We start from the raw sequence: 25,574 nt of genomic DNA, 5'->3' as shown, positions 1-25,574 counted from the left end.
GGACGGGTAGAGAGCTGCACTTTGACCCAAACTCCACCGGAACCGGACTGAACTTTGAAGGGTATTATTATTATTATTATCATTATTATTATCCTTGGCTCGCATTGGTGTGAGAAACCTGTTGCGCATAAGTGGCGTGTTTTTCAAATACTTTTGAAGGATTAACAACGAGAAGAAGAAGCACTTTGGGACGAACTTTTTTTTTCATTTAGCCTGACAGACGGTCAGGAGGCATGACAGCACTGGCAGGAGGTTTAACCAGGATGATGAGACCCAGTCCGCACCAGAACTACCCGAGGGGAGGCTACTCTCTGGAGGGTAGGTCCATTTTAACGACACGTTTATTTTTAGAATTGTGTTAATAATTATTAAAATTAAATTGACACTTTAAAAAATGTTTAAAAATTACTTCCTGCTTTAAAAATTTGTTTTAATTAATTTATTTTATTAATTTATTTTATTGCTTTTTAATTTATGAAAAAATACTTTTTAGCCAATATAAACGCATAAACGTTATTCTTATTTATTTATTCTTATTTGAACCATATTTGTCGCCTCGCCTCCCCCGTCCAGTGTCCACCCCTTTGGGTCAAGGTCGCGTTAACCAGCTCGGTGGTGTCTTCATCAACGGCCGGCCGCTGCCCAACCACATCCGCCATAAAATCGTAGAGATGGCGCACCACGGGGTCCGGCCTTGTGTCATATCCCGCCAGCTGAGGGTCTCTCACGGCTGCGTATCCAAAATCTTGTGCCGGTACCAGGAGACTGGCTCCATACGACCCGGAGCCATCGGAGGCAGCAAACCAAAGGTAAATAAGAAAAACTTGATTTAAATGTCATTATTATTACGCATTAAAATAAATCTGGTGCTGTTTTTGTCGCACAGAAATGTTATTATTATTACTATTATAAATGATGTTTTTATTTACTTTTTTCTTGTTGTAAAGCAAAGTGCAACTCCAGAGGTGGACAAGAAGATTGAAGAGTACAAGAGGGAGAACCCAGGGATGTTCAGCTGGGAAATTAGGGACAAATTACTAAAAGATGGCATCTGTGATAGAAATAGTGTTCCTTCAGGTAAAAAAAAATAAATCCACATATACATATTTTAAGAATAAAATGTACCACTTCCTTTGAAATCCATTTTTTGTACCTTATGAATAAAGTGAGCGCCATCAGTCGCATCATGAGGTCCAAATTCGGCGGCGTGGGTGACGATGATGAGGATGGGGACGACGTGGTGAAGAGGGAGATGGAGGAAAACGAACCCAGGACAAAACACAGCATCGATGGTATCCTGGGAGACAGATGTGAGTTTATTCTAATTTTTATCATTTAGTCAATTTGGTTTCAAATGTGTTTTGATGATTTGAACAACAACGCACATTTATATCGGACATATTAAATCACCATTTGAGGATGGTCAGTGGTCCGAAATCTCAGGTCTGTATAAACCCTCAATAATAAAAAAACTCACCCAAAAGCTTGTACATAATGTCTTTCTATAAAGGCAGCAATAAATTATTCAGTTTTCAACCCCCCCTCCCACCAAAAAGTGACATTTGCGTCATGCGTACAGTGCATGGAGCCACTTGGCACCTGTTGATTTAAGACTTGTTGGAGTGTTTTTCCCCTCGCAAAAGGAACTGGCGTGTGTATTTAATGATTGATGACAAACTTCCCCAGTGTTCGATGTGGAATCGCGCACATTTACGCACAGATTGAACCACAACTTTTTTTTTTTTTTTGCGTTTCCACCCAGAAATGTAACTAAAAGACAGCACTCAAATAGCGCATTTGGCGCTTTGTCACGCTTTTCCACACTAGATTAAAAATCCCAACCTTTTCTTCTTCTTCACTTTCATCTCCCACAAGGAGTCCGCCGCCCTCCTCCTCCTCCTCCTCCTTTTTCCTTCCCGCCTCAGGCACCCTCTTTTACGCGCTATCTGCAGGCACTTCCTATCACCTCCTCCTTCAGAAATAAGCTTACAAATTGCAAATAAGCACTATAAATATATATAATAAAACACTTGCCTCCGTCGTAAAATGTTGTCAAGAGGACTTTTTTAAAAATGGGATTATCAAAAACAAAAATATCTGCTCATAACTTGGTGCAATATGCCATTTATTGTTCACCAGGTTGTATTGATTACATTTTTTTCCATTTTAAAAATGAAAGGATGCAAGATAAAATAGTTACAAAAACTTTCAAAACAATATTGAGCTTGGTGGACAAGGTACAGGGTATTATGATTGTAAATAATTATATAAATACATATTGAAATCCACATCTGATATAAATAAAATATATAAATGTTATAATAAATATATAAAGTTAATATTCCTGACAAATAAGTATCAAGATGGTGTAATATGTCATGTATTGTTTACCAGGTTGTATTGTTTACATTTTTTTCCATTTTAAAAATGAAAGGATGCAAAATAAAACAGTTACAAAAACTTTAAATTAGAATAAAAAAATCAATATTGGGCTTGGTAAACAAATACATAAATACATATTGGAAGGTACATCCGATATAAATAAAATATATAAATCTAATAATAAATATATAAAGTTAATATTCCTGACAAATAAGTATCAAGATGGTGTAATATGTCATGTATTGTTCATCTGAGGTATATCCCAAATTCAATAATAAAAGTATAAAACCTCAAATGTCAAAAATCGTACAAAAATATGGAGTAACTATATTCTAATATGTAAAAAAAAAGTCTGTTTTTACACCTGTGATGATGAACTCCCGATATGAAGTATTTCCATCAAATAGATGACATCCTATACAAACAGCCTGCATGCTTGCCTCCTATTCATATACAGAACAGCAGTATATCTTTCTTGTGTGTCTTTGTGGAAGTAGTTGTTGTTTTTCCCTTTTATGGCTTCTCATTAGAATGTGAAAAGGTGGGGGGGGGGGGGGGGAGAAGGAGGAGGGGAGTTTGGGGAGAGTGTCTTCTGGCCAAATATTGATTAAGTAGGTGTTTGCAGAGGCCATTGTTGTGGTGCAGAGAGGCCTGTTGCTCTCTGCCCCTTTCTCCTGCAGCACCATTGTTGCCTTGCCTCAAGTGCTCACATCAAAGCTGACTCATTTAGATTTATTTGTCTGGGAAAAGAACGGCGAAAAGGTTCGGGACATGCATCTAAAAGTGCCGGTCCAGTTTTGCTCTGTGGTCTGCATGACATACGTAAGCGGCTGAGGAGAGCATGGATGTTGTTTTCTAGTTTTGGATGCCAGTGTGCGGAATTTAAAGATGCGATTGAATTGTTTGAGCCACTTATTGCAAGATTGTGTATTAATTAAGTGATAGCATCCTCACTGCTGTTTATTGCTGTTTGCATTTTAGCCTCATTGAACCAATTGAAGCAGGCCATGAAAGGCCACTCTTGCAAATATCCATTTATGGCAGCGGGGGTGAGCCGGGAGTGAAACAGAAAAGCTCAGAAATGCAAACAGTCAAAGGGATAACTTTTCTTTTTCTAAGGGAATCCTGCCGTGCCCTCTTCAATGAGGGCCCACTTCTTTTTTTGCCCTTTTTTTTTTCCTACCGTGCCATGGTGAACGCAGTCAACATGTAATAATTGCTCTCATTGAGGCGCATTCCAACAATCTGCTGCCATTCTCCCTGCCTCAATGGTGCAGGCCAGCAGCCCCGAGGGCCGGGAGGAATCAGGCACTGACAAAACATGAAAGATTGAACCGCTTTTTGTCGCTAAAAGGAACCGAGCCGGACTTTGTTTGTGTAAATTGCACTCACCGGAATGATAATCCAATCTGAACATTTACTCTCAGAAAAGAATATAAACACAAACTTTTCTCTCATACACTGTCAACCCAGGCCTCAAACAGGATTTCTATGTGTTTGTTATTGGGTGATGGCGTTTCCACCGTGAATGTCTTTTAATATGGGATGTTTAGCGAGACAGTATAGGCCTCAATGTGGCCTCTGGAATGTCTGCTACACGGCTACAGTTCCATTTTTCCTCTCGGGGCAAGGATAATGGAATGAAATTTATATGTGGGCCTCACTCACTGTGTTTATTAAGCTTAAAATATCCAAGTACGTTGGTGGGAAATAACAAGACAAATTCAAAATCTTGTGCAAGTCTTGGGCCAGCTGGCCTTTTTTTAAATGACAGTCAATGGTATGGTATTAAATATAGGGCTACTTTTCATTTATTTTGAAGAGATGCAGTCATTTGTTTAGAGCTGCAATAATTAATCGATTAATCAATGGTTAATTAATCACCCAATTAAGCGACAGCTATTTTGGTAATTAATCGATCATTTTTTTTATTTAAATATGTAAATATACTTTGATTTCAGCCTCTCATATATTCATATTTTTTACATTTCCTTAGACATCCATGAAAGTAGGACTATTTTCTTTGTGTTTTATCCAAAACGAGACATTCACACACATCAGGATTGACTTTTTCTGATACTTTACGGACCCAACCACTAACTCGAGGTGTTTGCTTCATCGTAATTTGGCTCGTCTGTGGCCAATTAACTGAAACAACAAACTTTGCGTGACTCGGCTAAGAAAAGGATGATAATTGTATTTTTGTTTTACTGAAGCTACATGACAAACTTTATTATTTAACATTATTTGAATAGAATATTCAAGCAGCAACCTCGTGTTTGTGCACTTTATTTTCTCTCTTGTATGTCTAAATAAAAACCGGATTCATTGATTAATCCCCCAAAATAATCGACCGATTAATCGGTTATTAAAATAATCGTTAGTTGCAACTATAACTGTAGTTGTAACTATATAATATTATATTTAAGACCCCTGGGATCAGAACACTCTATAAAAAAAAGATACGCCACAACTACTCAATAAAACTGAGCAAACAAATTGCATGTGATATTATTAGTGAATCAAATCAGACTCTTAAGAATTACATGTTTAAATTATGTACATTCAAATAAAGCATAATAACAATCTTAATTGCATATGAAGCACTGAATTAAATTAATTCAATATAACTTAATGATTCTCATTTATAGGCAGTATATTTTTACATTTTAGTCTTGGAAAATATGTCCTGTGTGTCATTTGTCATTTGCAGCTAAAATATACCCCTTCAACAAATAAAACATTCTTTTATATTAATATTTTGGAATATTTTGGGGTGTAATCGTGTAAACGGTGCAGTATATGAGGAGTTGTCATACATGCATAAAGCAACAGGTGGAATGACAGTCTAAGACTTTTGCACTGTACATGTTCAGAATGAATGATGGACCCACCCCCCCCCCCCCCCCCCCCATCCCCACTGTCCCTCTTCTCCTATATAAACACACTTAACACTTTCATTGGAATGATTCTCAGGACTCTCTTCAGTCCGCGCCCCCCCAAAAAAGAAACCCGAAAGCAAATCCACTCCAAGGCTGATCTGCAACTGAATGCAGACTCTATGCTTCATTAAAGCCTCTTTCTCCGTTGGCACCAGCATTGTGATCCTCCCAATATTAATTCAAAGGACAATTAATGAATTCAAGCCAACTTTGAAGTAATGGAGCGGGGTCTTGCCCTGCGCCGGCCCCCTTAGCACTGATGTACTCTACTCGGCATTCTAACCTCAGAGACACTGTGAAGTGGCTGAAAGAGAAGCCAATGGAAGCAATGGAAGGTCAAGGAGAGGAGGCCCAATAGAAAAAGAACCCTCTTATTTCCTTGGAAGTATTAGCCAAGCAAAACTCTGTGATGGGGAGGATAAAGGAGTGGGAAGAGAGAAAAGGGGGTCGGGGGGTGAGGAGACTCTGCAAAGAAGAGCACAATGGGATAGTTAATTGACTAAAGCCAGACAGCGTTGTCAATCACTTAACTTTGTTTAGCTTTTTTTTTTTTTTTTTTTTGGTCACACTCTTTTTTTTTTTTTTTGGTCATTGGCACATTGCACATCATAGACACGCCAGCAGCATAGGGACGATTGTGTGAGTTATGCCTTTTGGATGCAGTCCATAAAGAGCAAGCACCTTCATATGTGGAGTTCTTTTTGTGTTAAACGGCGTCATCATGGATTTGAAATAAAACGGCTAACATGTAGACTTTCAGCTTTAAGCGATTTTGGACGAATATTATATTTATGTAAAATTCAGTTGTCCCTCGCTGCTTTACAGTTTGAATTTTGTGACGTCACTCAGTCACATTTTGTCTAAAATATATTCATGAATAAATAATGCTGTTTCATGGTTGAATACGGCCTATTTTTAGTTTTAAAAATATGCATATTGTAGGAAGTTTTACATACTTTTTGCCTAAATGAAGCAATAAAATACAAATATAAGGCATGCAAAAGATGCATTCAAAGACGTTGAGAATGATATGTAGTATTCCACACTGGTCACTAGGTGTAATTAACTCATTCAATCCCAGTCATTTTTCAAAGCCAACCCCTTCAATACTGGGTTCTGTGGCTATATAAACGTGGATTAGAAAAAAAATTTGTTTCTACCTTTTGCTATTCTTTAGTAATCAGCAGTATTTCAGGAAAATGTCAGTTCAAGCGTAACTTTCACTTTGACACAGATTTTTTTTTTTGCTTTTGTGACAGCTCAAATATTTAAACAACTATACCACAACATAAACAATATTAAAAAAAATAAACAACCCAAATAACACCAGGAACTATTTCCAATTTTTCATACTTGCAACTAAACTGTGTGTGCGTTTGTGTTAAAATGTCCACCTGCAATGCATAACCTTTTGCACGCTACACTCCTCCATCCTCTTCCACTTCCTCCTTTCTGTCAGTGGGTTTATACAATACATGCAAATGATCCATCAAATGCACTTCTGCTGACAAAAAAACTTAAAATGCGTATAAATACTCCTTCAGATCACATGTTTGGGTTTATAAAAACTTATAAATACGTCTTTGGTATTGAATGAGTTAATGTTATTGACACAAACGCCAGACTTGACCGCCGGAACAACAGGCTTTTATTGCTGTTTTGAATGATCTTGCATGTTAATTTCTAATAAAAGCACGGGCTACTGTTGCTGCAGCTAAAACTCAACTCTGAACCCACCCACGTGAACGCCCACGTCACTTCCTGTCCGCCTGCCGCTCAGTTCCCATTTATGGTAACACACACGAACACAACTCCAATGTATGTATATTTCCTTTATGTCAATTCTCGTAATACCCTCGAGCCCCAGAAAATGAAGGTAGTCTGCATAAATGTTCATTTTAAATGGAATATTCTTGTGGAATTCGTAAATCATGCTGTCATTGTTTTATGTCAGACACACAGTGGTGGTGTAAATCATAAATAACTGTCCTGGTAGAAGGGAATGTAGTGTTGGTGAAGTGGACTCTGGAGGGTCAGAAGCGAACCGATCTTTGCACAGGAGCTGTGAAAAGGTCAGGGGCTAAGCGAGGGTCACTTGACTGTTAAAACTATCAGGCCCCCATGTAGGAGGTTAGAATAATGTTTAGGAAAAAGCACCACGGCATGACTAGCCTCCTCAGGGGGACGATCAAAGGGTGTATTTTGGTAGTACAAACAGGTAGAAACTACGTTGTTTGTTTTGAGGACGACTACGTTTTGAGAGATAAACATGTTTTTACTTCACATTGCTTCTATGTTATTATTTTTATTCTGAATTATGTGGTATGTCTGAATGAATTGTAGTAAATAATGCACACATTTTTCATTTATTCTTCAATTCAAGTCTTTATAAACATTTTTGGCCACGATTTTGTCCTCATAACAAGCTAAACACTAATGCATGAATGTGAGTGTGAATGGTTGTTTGACTATATGTGCCCTGTGATTGGCTGGCGACCAGTCAAGGGTGTACCTTGCCTCTCTCTTGAAGACAGCTGGGATAGGCTCCAGCATCCCCGTGACCCTAATAAGGATAAATTATAATTTTTATTTGTTATTTCAGTTGGAAAGTGGCCAACCATTGTAGCTCATGGTATTAAGAGGTATTGAAAAGACTGGCTAAGATAACCAACATATGCATATTACAGCCTATTTTGATATTTTACATAATGATTTATATTTGTATACACCAAAAGTGTCCCAACAAATTAATGCAGCGATCAATTTAAGGATGCGTTTGCAACCTTGATGTTGTTTTTTGTTAATGAAACACATTAAAATCATATTTAGTTTTATTTTCGATGATCGTTTAATATTTGTGGTGCACCCAGAGACCCGGGGTTCAGTGTTTGAGTGTCCGTCAAGACCATTCATGTGATGGATCGGAAAAGCTGAAAGTGGGAAAACATTTTAAAAATGAGCCAGACTTTGGACACCCCCGGTGGAACCCAAACATAAGCAGGCTAGTTAGCAGGCCGTTTGAGTGGAACATGCAGCCTGTTGCTGCATCCCCGCGTGGGTTGTCTGCTGCCTGCTTTGTCCCTGCCCCGAGGGTGGAACTACCACCGTGAAACTGTCACCTAACTGCACCACAAGTGGAACTAAATAATAAGCGGCGCACACCGAGCGCGTATAATGGCCATGCGGTGCCATTTGCTGATTTTTTTTTATCATCAATATCAGACAGAGATGCATCATTCAATGTCGCATCACCCGCTAAGTTCTTTGTTTATGAAGTGCCAACCGCGTTGGGGCTCATTCACTGCATCTTTTTATGTCCATCATCATCACAGTCCCCCCGTTTTCCCAGGCAGCTGCAGGTTCCTGGGGGCTCTTTAGCAAGTCAAGTGAGCAGCCCACTCACTCCCATTTTTTTTTACCCCCCCTCCCCTTAACTGTTAACCCCAGCTGAGCCTATAAGCTGTCAGTTAACTATTCTTTTCCTCCCATGCATCTGCTCGCACTGACTCTATAGTGGCCTGCCAATATTTTATTCAGGGTGCCCACTCACACTATGAGCGGCGCTCTGAAAGGGGCCAGATCTACTTCCCTGGGCAAATAACTAGTTCATTTGTCTCTTCTGCCCTTTGTTTTGCATTGCCAACACATGTCAGCAGCTCAATTACCTTCTCTATTAAGAGCCCTTGGAGGAAGGGCAAAGCCGGCCCCAGCCGAGGCAAGGCTGTAAAGTGGCCCATATGCTCACTATCACTGCTGATTTCACTCCCCCGTCGCTCTTTGCTAACACTTCTTCTGCCTTTAAGAACTGTTTCACACTCTCTGATGTATGTTTTGGTTACTTGCAAGATTGATATGCAGTACTTCAAAAATCTTAAATAAATAAATATAAATTCTGCAAAAATAAAAAATGCTTTATACCAGGGGTCGGGAACCTTTTTGGCTAAGAGAGCCATGAAGGCCAGATATTTTAAAATGTGTATCTGTGAGAGCCATATACATTTTGAATGCAATAAAATGTGTGCATTTTTATGTAAGACCAACAGTTTTAGATATAATGGGCTCTAATTATGTAGACCAGGCACACTACCCCACGCCAAGGGGGTGTGGCCAGCATACTTTCGTGAGCAGCGCAGTGTCTAATAATAAATCAAATACTTGCTGCCATTAATGCAACTTCTGCTGCTGCATAGTTTTGAACCGTATTCAGTACACGTATTTCATTATTTTGGCCATCTTCACCAGAAGGCTTGGTTCTGCAGCTTTAGCTATTTGACTAAAGGAGGAAAGTTTACATTTACATGTTTTTTTGACATCTCAATGACCGAGGTAGACTACCGCATTACCCAGTAATAATCAAGTTTTGGTGTTTGACCTGGAAAATATCATCAGGAAAGATGGATATGGTCGGCCGTATTGCAGTAGAAAATAGATGGGCGAATTAAAATGCATAAGAAAGTTTTGATTTTTAATATTATTTTTAACAGTGATTTCTGTGATGTTTACTTTAAATGTTAGCAAAAATACATTTTTATTGTGGTAAGAAATGCTTGAGAGCCAGATAGCGTCATCAAAAGAGCCCTACCTGGCTCCCGAGCCATAGGTTCCCTACCTCTGCTTTGTACTATGAAAAAACAATGAACACAGGGCTAAACGGCTAGGAGACCCAAGTTCGATTCCACCCTCAGCCGTCTCTGTGTAGAGTTTGCAAGTTCTCCCTGTGCATGCGTTGTTTTTCTCCGGGTACTCCGGTTTCCTCCCACATTCCCAAAACATGCTAGGTTAATTAGCAGCTCCAAATTGTCCATAGGTATGAATGTGAGTGTGAATGGTTGTTTGTCTATATATGTGCCCTGTGATTGGCTGGCCACCAGTCCAGGGTGTACCCCGCCTCTCGCCCAAAGACACCCCGCGACCCTCATGAGGAAAAAGCGGTAGAAAATGAATGAATGAATATTATGAGTTTAATCTTGTAAAATTCCTTCTTTTTTCAGGTTGGAGTCCAATTATTTTGTCTTAATATTTTCACTTAATTCTTGGAAAATTACATACCTGCGACCCTCGTGAGGATAAGCGCTAGAAAATTAATGAATGAATTTCGTTAAACTTTTTAGTGCATGTGCATCATGTCAAGCCACACCTCTCTGTTATGACAGCACTGACACTCTTTTATAACTTTATTATGACATGGAGATATCAACAACAGTGGAATCCCAACAACACATTTGTATCGCCAACCCACAAACACATCACTAGTCCGCATCAGCATCAGTACAAGACTTCCTCGTTGTCACAAGATGATCGCAAGAAGCATTCACGGACACTTTGTCTGTGAATGCATCATCATGATAATGTTTTCATTATGCGTGTACTGTATGTGTGGTCTAAATTGGTCTAAAAGACAAATTAAATGTGAATTCATCTTAAATTACGTGGTGCCTTTGAACACAACCACAACACAATTCAAATGTTCTGCTATAATTAAAGAAACTATCCATCCATCCATTTTATATGCTGCTTATCCTTACTAGGATCACAGATATGCTGGAGCCTATCACAGCTGACTTCTGGTGCGAGGCAGGGTACACCCTGGACTGGTGGCCAGCCAATCACAGGGCACATATAGACAAACAACCATTCACACTCACATTCATACCTATGGACAATTTGGAGTGGCCAATTAACCTAGCATGTTTTTGGAATGTGGGAGGAAACCGGAGTACCTGGAAAAAACCCACGCATGCACGATCTCCCGACGGTGTGGCCTACATGCTAACCACTTGTGCACTGTGCGGCTTTAAAGAAACAAATATTAGCCCCCAAAAAAGTGTTATCTTTTAGCTTGATATACATTTTCTGTTTATTTGAAGCTGTTAATACATATGTATATATACTGTATAATTGCATCCTGTCATTTATTGTTATGTTCATAAAATTCAGGAACAATTGGCATATTTCACACAGTGTTGCAAAGGATTAATCATGATTAATTAATTAGAAAACAATTCTTAATTTAATTACAATATTTAATCATTTCACAGCCCTAAAAATACATATAACAATATATATATAATATATATAACAATTTTTATGTTATTTGAGAAAAATGAGTAAGGGTTCCATTCTGTTTAGCTGCAACTTTATATTGTTATTCACAGTATTTTTTTGTTTCAGTTTCAGTTTTGGATAATAGTCACCTTTATTGTGCATAGCCTTAGACGGGATTCGGAGGAAGGCCTACATTTCACTGCATGTGATACAATACAACTATTTCAATTAAAAATTAAATGTACAGATTTTTATTGGATTTTTTCCCCCCAAAAAAGTCATTGATGACAATGTGGGCTCTTCTTGGATAAATCCTGACTTTATTTTAGAAGTTTGTAACATAATTCTATTTGTTGCAAACCTATAAAAGCAACTTTTGGAGCATCCTTTCCTCTTCTTTTCTATTGGATGTGTGACTAAAGCAACTGAAGCTATCCTCCTAACCTTGAGGCGTTAATCTGTTTGGCGTTATCAGTGCTGTTGCACGAGTAGTGGGTCGGTAGCATAAGCCACCTGTTTTTGATGCCCTACACTAATAAACCTGTTGAATTCACCCACCATACCCCCCAAAACTCCACTATCAACCCAGTTGCAGCCAATGCAAATGTCTTGTTTTAAGGATATTCTGCTGTAGGCTCAATTTCCGCCCCCGCGAGTAATCATCTATCTTTCTATTAAGATTCTTGTTGGAGCCGCAGCCAAACTGTGAGCGGCTATGAAGTATTTTCAGCTCCCCAGAGCTTGAGCTCCAGCGTAAAATTTGATTTGGGTGTTTAAGTAAGGAGGGTGAGGCCTCCCTTTGTGTGTTTAGTATCCTCTTCTGCTGCTTGCCGTGGGGAATGTGTGGGAACAAATTCGCGACAGTGTGCCTGGTGATTGCTTTGAGAGTGGACACGTTCCGAGAGCAAAAGAGAGAGTTTGGCGCCCAACGCAAGCCTTCCCGAGCACCTTCAGGTGGCACCAGCCTCTACTCCATGTCGACCCCCTTTTTCACTTCACCATCCCCCCCCTTAAAAAAAGCCAATGATCCCGAGGCAGTCGAGGGAGGAGATGAAGGGGTGATCCCCTGCTGTGCCCCTCTGCAGCCCCCAGTGGCCCTTCTTGGACCCCTTTGTGGCCTACCCCTCTTTTCCACCCTTCATTCCCCCACTGCACCCCCCCTCCCTTACGCTCTCTTCCCTGCTGGGCAGGTGACAGGCCCCTGAATGCGGGCCCGGGCGCCCCTGATGGCTCCTACAGATGGACCGTGGTAATCGGTCCAATAGAGCCCTGCCACAGGCTTTTCCCTGCTAAGATACAAAGACTTGGCCACATCACTTCCACAAAAAAAAGAAGGACACAGAGCAAGAGAGGAAGAGAGCAAAAGAGAAAAGGAGAGGATGACAAAAGCAACACTGTCATCCGCCATTAAGGGACAGTCTGTGACGGAGTGTTTTCTCCAGTTTCTAATAATAAAAACAAGGAACAAGAGAGGGGGAGAGAAATATAGGGGGCCTAGGAAGGCGAGGTCCACCCCCACTCTGCAGTTAACACGAGTTACTGTGCCAATGAGGACCTTTTACCTTTAAAAATGCTGGGTTATTTTTTTGACCCAACCGCTGGGTTGAGCCTGTTGGGTCATTTAATTGGGTAATTTTTTATTGAATTGGGTATTATGAGAACCCAATTCGCTGGGTTATCTCTGTTGGGTGCTAAGTTATTTGCTGCTGGGTTGTGATTGACAACCCAAAGCGTTGGGTAGAATTTTGGACATGCGCACAAAGCACCGTCCACAAACTTACTTCATTCGGACGGCACATTTCATCTGAGGAGACGAATTTCAGCACGGAGCAAAGTTTGTTACATTCCCACTATTGTTTTACCGTAGAATTGACTTTATATTAGTATATACAGCTTCATAAAGTTGTTACAATGTAAGTAGAGTACTAGCTTCAGGAATCGATCAGTAACCTTAGCAAACTTCCATTCCCTCCAAAAGTGGCAAGCGAACAGATTCGCTGGCGAGGTATTTAGCAACCAAACTTTGTTATATACCAAATATAACAAATGTATGTATGTATATATATATATATATATGGTATATTGGCAACTCAACTTGCTGGGTTGAAATAACCCAGCCGTGTAGTAAATACGAACCCAGCGTTGGGTCATATGAACAACCCAATGTACAACCCAATTGTTGGGTTAAGAGAACCAACCCAACTTGTTGGGTTAAAATAACCCTACGCGAGGTTGGTCCAATATTTAACCAGCGTTGGGTTGGGAAACAACCCAGATTGGGTTGTTTTTAACCCAGCATTTTTAAGGGTGTATATGAGCTACCATAATCTTCCTTAGAATTTTTGTTTGCTGCCAATTAAGGGACGTTGCAAAAAGTTTGAAGAGTATCAAGTGATGTTTTCATAACGCCAACCACACAGATGATTCAAGCATCCAGACTGTGTGAGCCCTCATGCCGGCACTCACATGGCACTCCTTTGTATAAATGTAATAAAGACCTCCTCTCAGCATCAAAATCTTCTGTGCTGGCGGTTCGGAGCGCCGCCGACTTCCCGGGGCCCAAATCCGTGTGTAATGCCTGGTCAGACGCACACTAGCAACCGGCGCAAACATTTCCTGCTTGGCTCCGGAGGCTCCAGAGGCAAGGGGAGATCCCTTCTACCCCCCCTTTCCTCTATGTCTGACTTGGCACTTTTTAATTAAAGCTTTACATCTGGAGAGTGGGGAGACAGACCGGCCTCTGTCCTGGTGCTCGCTCTAACCTCTCGCTTCTTGTGTTCCAACGTCGAAAAGGTGCAATGAACCCTCCTCATGGATTTGGGAGTGGATTCTTTCTCTCTGGAGTCCATCTGTGTTCTTTGAGCAAAGGGCCTGCATAGGCCGAGACGTAGCAGATGCATGTTTGTGACTGAGAAAGCGAAGGGGGGACCGCATACGTGTAATTGGGGACAATAGCTGGCTGTCACGCCAGTTTGCGGCGCCTAATCATTATTTAATAGATGGGTAACCTCCCCCCCCGAACTCGGCAATAGTCCTCGTCTTCTACTTTCAGGCCTTCATTGATTCCCGTCTTCTGCTGAATTAGACCCCAAAAGCGGTCCCTCCATCGCTCACTCTGCCCTCAGCAGAACAAACAGATTAAGAAGCACCTGCAAAAGAGCCAAGTGCCCTTAACTCTGGGACCCTATCGGCATAGCGCACAGCATGGCTAAGACCAGGAGAGACACAGTGTCCCAGGGAATGGAAGCCCCCGGAGAGATCTAGTCCTCTTTAATCCGTGTTCAAGCAGCCTCTGGCTTTTGATCCCTTCAGGAACCACAGAGGAGTTTAAAAGAAGCAGTAGAAGACAATTTAAAGTGGCTCTGTACCATGTGTTGCATTCACTGACACCTTTTGTCTCTGAGCTGGCTATTGTGTGGCAGCTTAGCGAGCCTCCTGAAGTAACACTTTATTTGTTTTCCAGCCAGTCACTCGGACGAGGGCTCCGATGTAGACTCCGAGCCGGGCCTTCCGCTGAAGAGGAAGCAGCGTCGCAGTCGGACCACATTCACGGCGGAGCAGCTGGAGGAGCTGGAGCGGGCCTTCGAGCGCACGCATTATCCTGACATCTACACGAGGGAGGAGCTCGCTCAGAGGGCTAAACTCACCGAGGCTCGCGTTCAGGTTGGCTATCTTGACTGTCAGGCGATGAGCTGCGCTTGTCACGGATCTGCGGGTGTTAAAATGCCTGGAGATGTTGCCACACATTCCGTACAGCGCTCCTAGACATGTGTTAAACCCTCACAACCCTCCACAATCCCAGCCCCCCCACCCGCCCCAGACATGCATACACTGCACCCACTGTGTGTCAGGACAGCTTCCTATTTTTGTCATAGGCGATGTAAAGATCCCCAAAATACATTATGGCTCATTGAGATGGTGTGCTGATATAGGCTTTAACAGCTGGAACAGCCCTCTGGCTTTATTTGAACCCTCTGACTGGCCGCGCTACACAAAGATGTCTGTGGTTTCACTGCACGCTCCACATGTTAAGATCTCTATCAGTTCAGCTGCCTGTAATGACACAGAAGGGTCTTTACATAGTGCTGTGAAAGTCAACTTTTTTTTTTTTTTTAAAAACAAGGTCATCTGATATATAAACACAGCAAACGTGTTTCTTCTTCTTCTCCTCTTAGGTGTGGTTCAGCAACAGAAGAGCACGCTGGAGGAAGCAAGCGGGAGCCAATCAGCTGATGGCATTTAACCACCTCATCCCAGGCGGTTTCCCTCCGTCAGCCATGTCCGGCCTGCAACCCTATCAGCTGCCCGAGAGCCCCTACCCCGCAACCTCCATAGCTCAGGGTGGGTATGAATGGTACACTCTGGCACACCTGCATCAGATTCAATACTAGAGTTGTGTATACTTTATGGTGCATTAGTGTAAGCCGGGGGTGTACAATTTTTTGGGCTATACACATTCTAAAAATAGAATTTAACAGAAAAACTAAAAGAAAAAAAACAACAAAAATGGCAAGATCTGCAATAAAATTTAAAAAAATCACAAAAACAGGACAAAAAAGGAAGAATCAACTTTATTAGAGTAAACAAATATTACTAACTATTAAAGTTGGGGAAAAGCTAGAATATTATGAGAATGAAGTCAAAATATAATGGAATTAAAAGCATGTTACAATTACAATTTGGAATAAAAAACCCCAATAAAAATTAATTCATTCATTTTCTACCGCTTTTCCTCACGAGGGTCGCGGGGGTTGCTGGAGCCTATCCCAGCTGTCTTTGGGCGAGAGGCGGGGTACACCCTGGACTGGTCGCCAGCCAATCACAGGGCACATATAGACAAACAACCATTCACACTCACATTCATACCTATGGACAATTTGGAGTGGCCAATTAACCTAGCATGTTTTTGGAATGTGGGAGGAAACCGGAATACCCGGAGAAAACCCACGCATGCACGGGGAGAACATGCAAACTCCACACAGAGATGGCCGAGGGTGGAATTGAACCCTGGTCTCCTAGCTGTGAAGTCTGTGCGCTAACAATTAGACCACCGTGCCACCACCAATAAAAATCTTCAGGAATTTTCCAAGAATTAAGAGAAAATATTAAGACAAAAAAATTTGATTCCAACCTGAAAAAAAAAGAAGGAATTTTACAAGATTAAACTCATAATATTCATTCATTCATTCATTCATTCATTTTCTACCGCTTTTTCCTCCTGAGGGTCGCGGGGGTTGCTGGAGCCTATCCCAGCTGTCTTTGGGCGAGAGGCGGGGTACACCCTGGACTGGTGGCCAGCCAATCACAGGGCACATATAGACAAACAACCATTTAACCAATTTTCTTTTTTTTCTAATTTTTTTCGGACTTTTGTCATGAAGATGTAAAAAAAAAAAAAAAAGACGCAAAATTTGCACTGGAATTTAGTGGATGATCTCACAATTTGTCAAGCTTTCAATTATGACATCATCTTTTCAACATTTTCATACAGCCTCTTTGCATTAAAAATAGCAACTATTCTCCGTAAGATATGATTCTCATGTATGCACACATGTCTTAGAAAGCATTTTGAACAGCGGTGCCAAAAATGTTAGGTACAGTTATCCGGATGGGGTGTCCTAATTTTTTTTTTCCTGACTTTTGTCGTGAAGATGTAAAAAAAAAAAAAGGACACAAAATTTGCACTGGAATTTAGTGGATGATCTCACATGTTGTCAAATGTTCAATTATGACATCATCTTTTCAACATTTTCATACAGCCTCATTGCATTGTGCAGGTGTACCTGAAGTTATCTCACATGTTTCATACATCTTTCATACATGCCATAAGCATGTTTGTAAATGGTTCTGTTCTATTGCGTACAGCCACTGAGCAGCCCAGTACGGTCCACCGGCCGCAGCCTCTGCCGCCCACCTCCGTACACCAGAGCGCCCTCAGTTCATCGTCCAGCTCTCAGGACGGCAGCTCGGCATACTGCCTCTCCTCCGGCCGCCACGGCTTCTCAGGATACTCGGACGGCTTCGTGGGCCCGACCGGACACACCAACACCGTCAACCCCGCCGCCATCGCCAACAGCCTCTCACCTCAGGTTTGTCTGCACGGCTGCTTTGTTATTGCCTTGACATTGATGAGATCCTTGTTAGGTAGCTTTTCATTTGTGTTCATCCGGACGGGTTGATGAATTTGCAATGCGGCAAATGTCAGTCTTTGAGGAAGGCTGCAGATATAAGGATGCCATGCGATGACACAAATCAAAACTGAAAAGACAATTATGGTCGATTACACAGTCATCAGGCTCCATCAGTGGCTCCCTACCGGGGCCAGAAGATGGACTAACAGGCGGAAAACGAGCTTTTAGTCGCCACAAAGGGTGGCCGGGCCCAGATGCAAAGCACGCTGGGTACTAATTCCCATGATGGAGTGCATCTCTGCATCCTGTCAGGCACAGATAAACACAAGAAATGCCTCAGGCTGGTTTGTTACTAACCTAAAATGCCTGAGGATGTATGTATTTAAAGTATCTTTATTACGGCCTGCACTGGGAGGAAGTGATAGGTGCCTCGCATGCTAATGGCTGCCTTTGAAATGAAGAATGGAGGCCAAATGAAGTCCTCAATGCATTTGTCATACACATGAAAGGTGTTGCTTTTGTACCGAAACTGAAAAATTAGGAGAGACCCGTAGAGTGAACGTGGCACACTCAAAGGGTCACAGAGCGACCGGTCTGCCAATAAAAAAGGCCAAAGGTTGTGTGGACTAGTGGCTGGTTTCAGCATTAACCTTTTGCGGGCAGCTCTTCATCAGAAGGTCTTACAGCGATACGGAGTTCCCGGAATGTCAGTCTGGAATTGCAATCACACAGCTTCTTAATTGATTCGAATGAAGTACTCTATCCTGTTATAACGCAGTGTGTAATTTATGCAAATGATTCACTTTGTTGGATAATTTCTTTTAATTTGTGTATTCACTGCAGCTGTTGGAATGCATACTCGCGCCCTTTCCAGATTAAGGAATAATTAATTTGCTGATTTTGGTTAAATAAAGAGGAAGGAGTGATTACATTCAATGACATTCAGAAGACATTCGAAAGTTTCCAACTCAGCACCGTTTTCTGTTAAATCTCCCCTATTTGCTTATCGGAACTCCAATTTTGCGAATGATCTTCACTCCCCGCCACTCTGCATCCATCAGGAGATTGAGAAGTTCGCTTAACTCCAGATATGGTCATATCATGACCTAGCAGCTGATATGGATAAAGGTTGGTTTTAGATGAGGGAGATTCTTGTCGGAGGGGTTAGCGCTGCGAGTCTTCCACTTTAGGTGCAAGAGTCCCCGACATCCCTCTGCTGATCTGGTGCATACCAAAGCAATCCGTTCTCACCAAGGAAGCGAGCGGCTGGGATTTGCACCCCCCTGAGACCTAATCCCCGGAACCACCTCAAAACAGACACGGCATTGCGAACTGCGGCTGCAGAACCGTTGACGTATTTCCAAACCTTACCGCTTCAGAAAAATAAAGTTAGAGTTAAAGTTATTAAAGTTGATTATTATATTAGTATAGGTTTCCTGATTGATTTGCATAACATGATAAGGGATTAATTTTTTTAAATTATCAGCAGGAAAGGCTTAAAAAATAACTCAACATATTTCATTAGATTTTATTATTATAGTTTTTATATTTAAGATTATGTTTATTGGGATATACTAGCGTTTAACTTGTGTCAAAATATTTTTATAATTTATCATTATTGTATTTATAATAATAATAATAATAATAACCGCTTTTTCTATTAAGTCGCTTTTTCTATTATGTATCTTTTTCACATTTTCTGTAATCATAATAAAAAAGGGAACTATGAATTATGAACTATAATATTTAATTGTTTATAATAATAATAATAATAATAATAATAATAATAATTATTATTATTATATTCATTAGTCATTACGTTTTTTCTTTAAATATTTTTTTAAATAATTGTACTGATTGGATTACTTTGTTGAAACACAAGTTGCTTTTTCTATGTATCTTTTTGTGATCAAAAAAAATGTGATCAACTATCATATTTAATAGTTTTTTTTACAAATTTATTTTGCAAATTGCATTTTTGGCTTTATAAACATTTTTATTAATTAAAAACATGCATTGTTTATCATATCTCACTATAATTACATAGTCATTTAATTTGATAAACATTTATTATGATATTATTGTATAATTTTCTTCAAATTCAGAAAAGTCATAAATAAATTATGATATAATTATTATATTTACTTATTCCTTTCTTAACATTCTTTGCCGTTGGATGACAAAAACCAGTTCAATCTTGTTTATTTTCTTACTTCGCTGTCGGTGTCAGTGTGTTGAAATGTGTAAGGTCTGCTCATTGATATCTACTATCATACTATATCATATCATATCATATCATACTATCATACAATACTGTACACGACACATCAGTATGTTCATAATGCCAGTTGGCTGCCACTGTGGGAAGCCTCATGTTTTACGCATCAAACTGCCTTATTTATATCTTTGTCATACTTTATTTCCGTTGCCTTCCCATTCAACTCTCTCACCTCTTTTCTTCATTACACGGACTGTAACTCTTTCTCTGGAAGTCTTGTTCGCTGTGTTACCCCCCCACCCCCTCCCCTCCCTTTTTTTAAAAGACAATTTCATGACTTTGTTTCTCACGCAAACCTGCGTGCAGCTGTTCATGATGTATCCCCAGCAACACCGACTGCAGCCCAGACATCAGAGCAAAAACTGCTAAGAAAATGACTACACACAACAACACACACTAGTACTCTTGTATGGGTACCACACATTGACGGCGCACACACACACACATACACACACACACTGACCCCTCGTTCCCACGTACCCTTTTGGCCTCTAGGCCTCACAAGGACACGGTGATTTTGGGGCATCAAGAGATTGTGAACAAGGGGTATCTTGCTTTGAACAGACGCACCAGTCTGAAGGCAGACACAACATAAATTTTAAATACTTCAAAGTGGCATATTTTCAGGTTTTTTTTTTTACTATTTTTGCAAAGGAGATGTGTTTTCATCGCTCTTTTAGTTTTTATTTAGTTAGTGCAATCATGCTAAAATTGCTTCACAAACAAATGGAATAGGACCAGCATTTTTCAGTAAAAAAGTCGCACAAAGATTTTGAGTTTTTATGATGCACAATGTAACATGAAACATTGCCAAGAAGTTTGCTTCAGCAATTTTAAAATGCTTGAAGGTGTTTAATTTCTAGTTAGCACGATTGCACTAAAAGTGCTATATAACAATTTCCACAAAAATATTTGTGTTGTCATCGCAAATACAATTAATTTGTTCGGAAAAGACAAAAATGTTATCACAGAACATGTTTTTAATAGTTGTACAATGATATTTTTAAAATTTTAAATGCATATAAACACATATAAAGGATGAATGAAAGGCATAAATGAACATTTAAGATTGCGTTCACCGACACTGTGAATTATTTCTTGAATTGAATTTGCTTTTCTGATTGCTCGCGGCTGCAAAATCACCCAAAATGGGGCCAAAGAAGGTGAGAACAACTGAATTCAAGAAATAACTCATGGCAAAACATGCAGGTGCTGTCAAGTCCATAACTTAATGCATTCATATTCACACAAGATATGTAGTTTATACTACAGTTTATATTATTGTCATTATCAATAACTAGTATACTGTATTTATTTGTATTAGTGACCATATTATTTCCATCATCCACTTATTTTCCAGTGATTTCTGTCTATACAAAACAAACTGTAGGTCTATTTGGTTATCAGTCAGTGAAGCAGAATAAAAAGAAAGTATTAGGTGAGCCCAGTGTGTGTCTGACAATGAACAATGACTACCAAGCCCACCCGAGTGGACTTGATCGAATGTCTTTTCATTCTTTTCTTCTAATCACCCACCTTCCTTCTGTCTCCCCCCACAGGTGATGGGCCTTTTGAACCCAGGAGGAGTACCTCATCAGCCCCAGAGTGACTTCGCTCTCTCCCCGCTGACCGGGGGCTTAGAGCCGAATGGCGGTATGGCTGCGAGCTGTCACGGTTCCCAGCGACTGGAGGCTTTACCGGGTCTGTCCAGCATGCCCGCCCTGCCGAGCACGCAGTCTTATTGCCCGCCCTCATACACCTCGCCAGCCTACGCCGTGGACCACCATCCGTCTTACCAGTATGGACAATACACTCAGAGCAAGGTAGGTTCCCACAGAAGAAAGACATGAGGCAAAACTTTTTCCACAGAGGGCTGCATTCTAAAATATCTTGATATTTAAAATTTAAAACAGTTTAAATACTCTATACTGTATTTTCTAATTTTCTAATTTTTTCATTGTGTTTGTGAATCATTCAATAAATCCCAGCCATTTTTCAAAAGACAACCCTTTCAGTACCAGCTATTTGAGACAAATTTGACCGATTTTTCAAGGCACACAGAATATAGTGTTCTATGGCTATTTAAACATGGAACATACCAAATGAAAGATTATTTACACATACACTGTATTTACATGTATTTACAATTTTCACATTTGGAACTAAACTGTGTGTGTACCATGTGTTACAATATCCCTACGATGCGTAACCTTCTGCATGCTACACTCCTCCATGCTCTTCCATGACCTCCTTGCTGTCTAGTATGTTTTTACATGCAAATGTTCCATGCCGAGCTCTCATCAAATGCACTTCTGTCACTTTGTTGCCGCTGTTATGGCTCAAAACTACTAGTATGCAGTTGTGTCATCACCTCTTTTTACAAGAGGCAAAATGAGGTGATGACACAACTGCACAATAGTAGAGCTCATGTTTAGTGCAGCAGGAAGTGAAAAAGCACAGGGATAGCATGCAGGGTGTTGAGCATTGAAGTGAAAAAAAGTTAGTTATTAGTTATAAAAGTTATTTTCATGTATAACAACCATTTTTTGTGTTGTTTATGTTGTGGCATATTTGTTTAGATAGTTTGGCAAAATATAAACAGCTAAGTGAAAGTAATGCTTGAAATGTATCTTCACAAAAAGCTGTTTTTCTTCGTTTTCTAGTTAGGAACTGATATTTTCCTGAAACTTACGTATGTTCCACTGCTGATTACTAAAGAACGGAAAAAGGTAGAAACTACGTTTTTTTTTCTGATGAAAGATACGAGTCTAACCTTTCTTTTGGTAGATACCACGTCTATGTAGTCCGCGAACACAATATTCTGTGTGCCTAGAAAAATCAGTCAAAATTGTCACGGCTTTTGAAAAAATATTTTTAGCTTGCTAATACACAAAAATAGGGACCGTCTTACAATATCATCACTGGTTGACTCTGTAATTACTTGCTAACTACAAGTTACGCTACACGGGCTATGTGAAAGTAATGCTTGAAACGTATCTTCACAAAAAGCTGTTTTTCTTCGTTTTCTAGTTAGGAACTGATATTTTCCTGAAACTTACGTATGTTACACTGCTGATTACTAAAGAATGGAAAAAGGTAGAAACTAACTTTTTTTTTCTGATGAAAGATACAAGTCTAACCTTTCTTTTGGTAGATACCACGTCTATGTAGTCATCGAACAGAATATTCTGTGTGCCTAGAAAAATCAGTCAAAATTGTCACGGCTTTTGAAAAAATATTTTTAGCTTGCTAATACCCGAAAACAGGGACCGTCTACAATATCATCACCGGTTGACTCTGTAATTACTTGCTAACTACAAGTTACGCTACACGTCTCTTCTTTTCTTTTGATCGTGACTGCAAAACAACCCAATAATGCCAGTGCCGCCATTTTGATACAGACGTAGAGAAACACAACTGAATTAAAAAAATAACTTGTGGTGTCTGAGTGGATCCCGCTGACGTTAAATGTTGATTAATCCATTTCCTTCAACATTTATACGCATTTCGAAGGGTTTTCTGCATGCAAAGCGCTAACTAAACAACAAAACACATTTTGTGTGAACATGTTTGGCTTTCTGGAAGGCAGGTTCCACTGTATTATCACAATACTGTAAAGTGATGAAATATAGCTTCTCTTTTTAAGTGAATTTTTATGGCTCGCCTGTGTTTGCACTGCTGCGTTTAGGATTTCTACCTAACGTAAACCACGTTAATTGCACGGACCCTTCTGATGAGTCTCAAATCATCAAATCAGCTCGCTGTGTGCTGAAATTACAGCAGGTTACCTCCGTTTACATTAGGATCATCAAACCTATAGCCTGGCGCTGAGGTATTTTGTGGCAGGCTTTTACCGACACACACTCACTGTCCTTTCATGACCCCCGTGATGATGAGAATGGAGCTCACCTATCCATGTAATGACCCCCATGTTGGCCTGACTTAAAGAGAGAAGCCACTAAAAGTGTGTTTGACAGGACAGGAGGGGAGCGGGTGGCTCCTACACGAGCACATGTTGACTACCCCATCAGTGGCTACATCTTGATCGCATTAATTTAGCCCGTCCTGGCAGAAAACCACATGTAGCTTTTTTTGTGTGTGTTAAGGTAAGGGCTCTTTAACAGGGCGGCGATTATGACCCTTGGCAGGCCCGTATTGGAACCATGTGTCCAAGTGGAGGTCAGATTTAGTTATTGATCAACGGAGCAGAACTAGAGAGATCCAGCCAACCACACCGGGTTCAAAGGGGGGTCTCTCAAGAGATCCCCAAAGCGCTTCACCTGTTTTTTGGTGGATTTACTATTCAACCTCGGACCTCACTTTCCATTCTCACCTGCTCTTAAACCGAGTCAATTTTCCCAGCCAACACCATGCATCCACCCATCTGGTTTAACCTTCACTTCTCTCTTTCTTGTCATCTTCAGGTTCCTTTCATTATTTAAAGCCACTCGACTTGGTACACGGCTGTCTTTGCCAGCTTCTCCAAGGCCAACCGGAGGAGACGGAGAGGTGTGCTCCCTTCCAGAAATAAAAAAGGAAAACCACCTCGATGGAGGGTATACTGATGGCGACGGTCGACTGGAATAATTAGGACCAAAGGTGCAGCCTCTCCAGTTACCTTGCGCGTCTCGTCATGCTCCGAGGACGCGAGCCCGCTTGTTCATGCTTGAAGAGGATAAGGAAAAAAAAGGGCTGTGGTGGGAGGGACGGACTTAATACATTCAAGATTTGATTTTTGCAACTTGAGGCAGACTCTTTTTTTTTATTTTGCCCCCCACCCAATGCCATGCTTTCGTCAGGTCAAAGTTGTGACCAACTGTATTTGTCAGTAAACTCTACATAAAACACACCATTTCTTAAAAACACCCGAAAGGAAGGAAAGCATTTTTTTTTCAAAATAAGTGACGTCATTTTAACAGAGGAAGAACGGATTTTTATTCCTGTCAAAAGGGGCCAGATGTTCTTCCGAAGCTGACAGTGATGAAAAAGACAGTAAATCTACCCTGTGTGGACCACTGCAACCCAAAGAAAGTGCAATACCCTCATACCTCATGAACGAGCACCCATCACATGTACATGTCCTCCAAGTAATACTTTTTTATTTTATTTTAAATGACATCTGTCATACAGTATTTTTTGGGTGGAGTGCATTGCCCAGTGTAAAACTGAGAAGCCAAAAAACAAGAAAGAAAAAAAAAAAACACTTACAGGTATATACATTTCCTATTGGACAGTTATTTTATTTTTTTATAATTTTTTTTAAATAATTTTGCATGTGTTAAATTAGTTTTCATTTGGAACTTTCTGATATTTTTATTTATTTAGTGTTGCTGAAGTATTTTCTGTAATTACAAAATGCTTAAATACTGTAAGTCTTAAACAATGTTCATTATTCATGTTGTTTTTGTATAATTTTTATTTGGCATAAAATGATTTTCTTGGAAGGCTTTTTTTGTGTACAATACAGCACTATTTACTATTTATAATAAAGAATGTAAAAGTAAGTTGTGATTTTTGTGATTTACTGTACATGATGTCAATAATAACGTATGATAGAAACACACAAACCCAAGTCAACTCAACATATATCATCTATCCGCACAACTGTTGCACCCTCTTGAAGCACTCCATCATAAATATATCCCATTTCATAACCACTCCTTTGGACAAATTCCTGCTCTCTAGGGGCTCCTTGACACCCCTTAATGGCTAAAGCAGAGCTGCTGTAAATTATCCGGGCCCCAGTGGCCCACAGACACACTTGGACATCAGTCACTGACACGACTGCGCAAGGTT

At 40.3% G+C, this 25,574-nt stretch overlaps 1 protein-coding gene across 2 annotated transcripts; it reads left to right on the top strand.

The window, feature by feature from the left end:
- pax3a (paired box 3a) lies at positions 1-25,105 on the top strand. Of its 2 annotated transcripts, XM_058066749.1 has the most exons (10): positions 1-61; positions 213-318; positions 574-809; positions 948-1,077; positions 1,167-1,310; positions 14,833-15,032; positions 15,545-15,710; positions 17,235-17,458; positions 21,338-21,601; positions 24,203-25,105. In XM_058066749.1, exons 2-10 carry the CDS (start codon positions 234-236, stop codon positions 24,218-24,220), a joined length of 1,467 nt encoding a protein of 488 aa, XP_057922732.1. In that variant the 5' UTR covers positions 1-61; positions 213-233; the 3' UTR covers positions 24,221-25,105. The 2 variants fall into 2 exon arrangements, with proteins under 2 accessions (XP_057922732.1, XP_057922731.1); XM_058066748.1 differs by having other exon boundaries at positions 5-318.
- Positions 25,106-25,574: the final 469 nt, after the last annotated feature.

The sequence above is a fragment of the Doryrhamphus excisus genome, chromosome 3, assembly GCF_030265055.1.
Source record: "Doryrhamphus excisus isolate RoL2022-K1 chromosome 3, RoL_Dexc_1.0, whole genome shotgun sequence".
Lineage (NCBI taxonomy): Eukaryota > Metazoa > Chordata > Actinopteri > Syngnathiformes > Syngnathidae > Doryrhamphus > Doryrhamphus excisus.
The sequence above is the reverse complement of the archived record's forward strand: the minus strand, read 5'-3'. Positions and strand labels throughout refer to the sequence as shown.

What these genes read in the sequence shown, in the direction of transcription:
- pax3a (XM_058066749.1), top strand. Translation starts at nt 234, where the DNA reads ATGACAGCACTGGCAGGAGGTTTAACCAGGATGATGAGACCCAGTCCG. An exon ending in GGGAGGCTACTCTCTGGAGG is followed by an intron (nt 319 to 573) that starts GTAGGTCCATTT and finishes TCCCCCGTCCAG; the next exon opens with TGTCCACCCCTTTGGGTCAA. An exon ending in CCAACAGCCTCTCACCTCAG is followed by an intron (nt 17,459 to 21,337) that starts GTTTGTCTGCAC and finishes CTCCCCCCACAG; the next exon opens with GTGATGGGCCTTTTGAACCC.